Consider the following 3,632-nt stretch of genomic DNA (forward strand, 5'->3'; position numbering starts at 1 on the left):
AAAAAATAAAACAATAATTTGTCACCCTCAACATTGATCTTGCCTTTTTCTTGTTCACGGTGTTTGTTAGTATTTTTGAATTTGTTTCCATGTTTTGTCAACCTCTACTTTACACTTGATATAACTATTTTTTTCACATATTTTGACTGGCACAATAAAATAAAATAAAAAAAATACTTAAATGAGATTAACTGTTCTAAAACTAACCCATCATGCTACACATCTTTGTTGATTCCACATTCCGCTACAATAATTGCATGTAACCTTCTTCTTGAGCTAGATTTGATCTCCATTTCAATCCTCTTTCTGTCGACATTGTTCTCTACTTGAATCCAACTACCTTGGATGTCACATGTTTCGGTCAAGCTCGTTTAAATATTTTCAATAATGTTCTTGTTTGATTTCTTCGTTTGATTCTGCTTGTCTTGATACCTTTACCTTTTTACAAGTCAACCTACCCAATGCGTTTTTCGATCTTGTTTGTGTTATGGAAAAGATCTTCGGAGAGAAAGGTCCTTCGTCGCAAAAACATACTGCGAAAAAAAGGAGAAAGGATTCAAGGCTGCAATGAACGCTTTGGATGCTCTCCCACCACTTCCTTTATCTTCCTTTCGAAATCTTGGTTGAGATTTTATTACGAATAGATAACTTTCTCATTTCAGATGTAATTAATCAAACTTGACTTAATGTAGTTCTTGATATATAAATTAATTAGTGGATGAACGAATTATTTAGACATTGATTACATAGAAGTGGATAAATGAGTTGATTTCTCATTCTTGCTTTGTTCTCACTAGGTGTACAATATGATCGGCTTTATACTCATTATCTTTTGTAAATGGTATAATCATTTAGTCTTTCGCTTCCGGGGAAAATTTTTGGCACTATTGATGAATGTGACAATTATTCAGATACACAAACATTACATTGAAACAACAGATTCTTAAATGCAGAATAGAACAAGTAACAGATTTTACAAGATAAAACAAGTCCTATCTCTATTTAGTGGTTCCTAACATAGGAACTTAACTTCACAAAATCAAACTTCGACAAAAGATAAATCTTAAAATCAAAATTCTCCACTGCTATAGTTGGAATCGGTGAAATCATCCCAAACAAGAATACATTTTATTTATTACTGCTCTTTGCTGAATAGTATGTCTGTGCAATAGTGAGGCCTAGCAGCGCCACAGCTGCCAACACTCCTATGAGTTTCCAAACCGTAGGAATGTGTTCCTTTATCAGAATGCTGTACCAGTTTTTGCAATAGTAAACAATAATTGCAATGATACGTCTGCACTGATGCCAAGTGACTATTGGCCATTTTGTTAACGATCTCGTTCCCGTGTCTGAGTTCAACTTGCCACAAACGTCACTATAACTCCAATCCATCTGATCAACTCCCTCACTCAGAGTTTGAAACATCTTCAGCAAATCTACATTTCTTTTCCCGGATTCGTTCACTATAATTCCAAGACGCTCCAGCAGTTCGATGTCATGCGTACAACAAATCAAGCCTTGGAAAAACAAAGCATACGAAGTCAATTTGCAACTGGTTACAATTCTGCTCTGCTCCCACGCAATCATGTTCCTCCATGTGACTTCCGTTGACTTCTTAATACGAAGCTGAGGAATCTCCAACACCCCTTTGTCGAAATTTATCTCAAAGTTAAAGATGTCACCAAACTGGTTCATATTGCTTCTACCTCCTGGTCTTATCGTTACTCCACGAGCTCGAAGTCTAGTGGCGCAACGCTTTAACTCTTTATGCGCTCGCCTAGTTTTTTTTCTATCCTCCTGGTTCACGATGGACAAATAAACAAGGTGAAGAAGATGAGCCGCACCAGCTGTAGGAACAACAGAAGAGTAGCCTAGAGCTTCCATTGCAAGAGTAGCAACACGGTGATCTTGCTCAACGGGAACAGGAACCGGGAAAAGTTTTCTGTACAACTTCTTGAGAACAATGAAGGGTACTTGATTCTCAAGCAGAAGCAAGTCACTCAACACAGACAAGACTTTGTCTAGGCTTTCGAATACAGGGTCGTCATCATATTCACCATTCTCCCCAGCCTTCAAGGATTCCTTATACTCGTGAAGCCTGTGAATAAACTCTAACAAGAAAAAACCATCCAGAAGCATAAGTTTTGCTAGCTCGTGTGGTTCAGATAGAGCGTTCCCCCCATAGCTGGCACGTACTATGTATTCTATCTCCAGAATGGTCTCGCCGCATTCTTTCACCGTGCTTGGGCCGTCTTTAATTTTCCCCTCTTGTTCCGCTTGGAACAGGGATCGTCCTAGAAGAGACAGCATGTAATTCCATTTGGGTTGTTCCATCATCAAGAGATCGTTTTGGGATCCCTTGTGGTAGGGTCCGATGGAGACAACCTGCGGAACGTATGCGTCCTTGTTTGGCTTTCTAAGCTTGTCTGGAACCTTGGAGATGCTACATGCCTCAACTTCTCCGTGTCTTACAGTACCCAGCAACACTTGAATAGGAAAGATCCAACTGGTGGGGTCAACGTTGAGTTCTCTTCCTGAAGCCATATCTCACCTATTAGGCGAACGAAGAATTCACAGAACAAGCTCCGGCAAGTGGTTGTTCTTGTTTTCTCGTTTTGAAATTATTTAGGTTGAGATTTGAGAAAGACTCGGGACAACCTTGATCCAAATTAGTATGAGTAGGTATGATTATAATAAATTACGCTACTGTAGTATATTGTTATTTCAGTAAATTTTTAATGAGGTACACACTCAAGTGTTTCTCTATCTAGGTAACAACCACATGGAGGGTGGGCCATGTCCATGTTCTCTAATAAAATTGGTAGCATTAATGTTTGGTCAATGCAAATGGATTAGAAAATAAATCCTATTATCTGCGCGTAAACACAACAAATAGATGGATATGCTAATGGTGAGATATTTTATTCTCATATTGTTGACGACATCGAGAGAAGGATGCAGTGGCTGGCATGTAAAAGGTGGAAAGGAGAGGTTGCCAGCAAGATTAGTAAAATCGAAAGGGGTGTTCGAACAAAGAACACTTTGGAAATAACCTAGTTGCTTTGATTTTTTCACTTTTAAGACTCAAATAAGAAAAAGAAAAGAAAAGAAGTGATTTGAGAAAACCCAACCTAAATAGAGATTACAAAAATGATTAAACCTTTATAAAACAAGTATGTAAGGTGACCACATAAGGAAAGCAAGAACAATCCATATTTTAAAAAAACTTGAGTTAATTATAGTCACTATAGTGTTGCTTACTACAAAGTTCTTAAGATAAGTAATAACGTTTGAAGATGTATAGATATAACACTTTTTATGAATAATAATCTTATCAATGTTATTTTGTAATAAAATATTATATATTAAAAAAATTCGTTCTTATTTTTATAAATAGTTAGTATTTTATATTGATATTCTATTACACAAATTTACCACAAAATATATATTTAGATAACAAAATGAAATGGGTAAATTAAAAAAAATTTATGAAAATTTAAGAAGAGATGTAAGAAATATTGTTAATAAATTAAACAAAATGAATATGTTCACATATATAACTAAACAATTTCAAGTTCAATAAAATAATCAATACATAATTTTACTCAATTTATTATGAATTAAGTATAGAG

General features: G+C 35.7%; 1 protein-coding gene across 1 annotated transcript; it reads right to left on the reverse strand.

Moving 5' to 3' along the window:
* Nucleotides 1-1,128: 1,128 nt before the first annotated feature.
* On the reverse strand, nucleotides 1,129-2,544 carry LOC108346664 (UPF0481 protein At3g47200). Its single transcript, XM_017585727.1, has one exon. It carries the CDS (start codon nucleotides 2,542-2,544, stop codon nucleotides 1,129-1,131), a length of 1,416 nt encoding a protein of 471 aa, XP_017441216.1.
* Between the last annotated feature and the right edge of the window lie 1,088 nt (nucleotides 2,545-3,632).

Source organism: Vigna angularis, chromosome 9 (assembly GCF_016808095.1).
Source record: "Vigna angularis cultivar LongXiaoDou No.4 chromosome 9, ASM1680809v1, whole genome shotgun sequence".
Taxonomy (NCBI): domain Eukaryota; kingdom Viridiplantae; phylum Streptophyta; class Magnoliopsida; order Fabales; family Fabaceae; genus Vigna; species Vigna angularis.

Coding starts and splice junctions, on each gene's coding strand:
- LOC108346664 (XM_017585727.1), bottom strand. CDS start 2,544: ATGGCTTCAGGAAGAGAACTCAACGTTGACCCCACCAGTTGGATCTTT.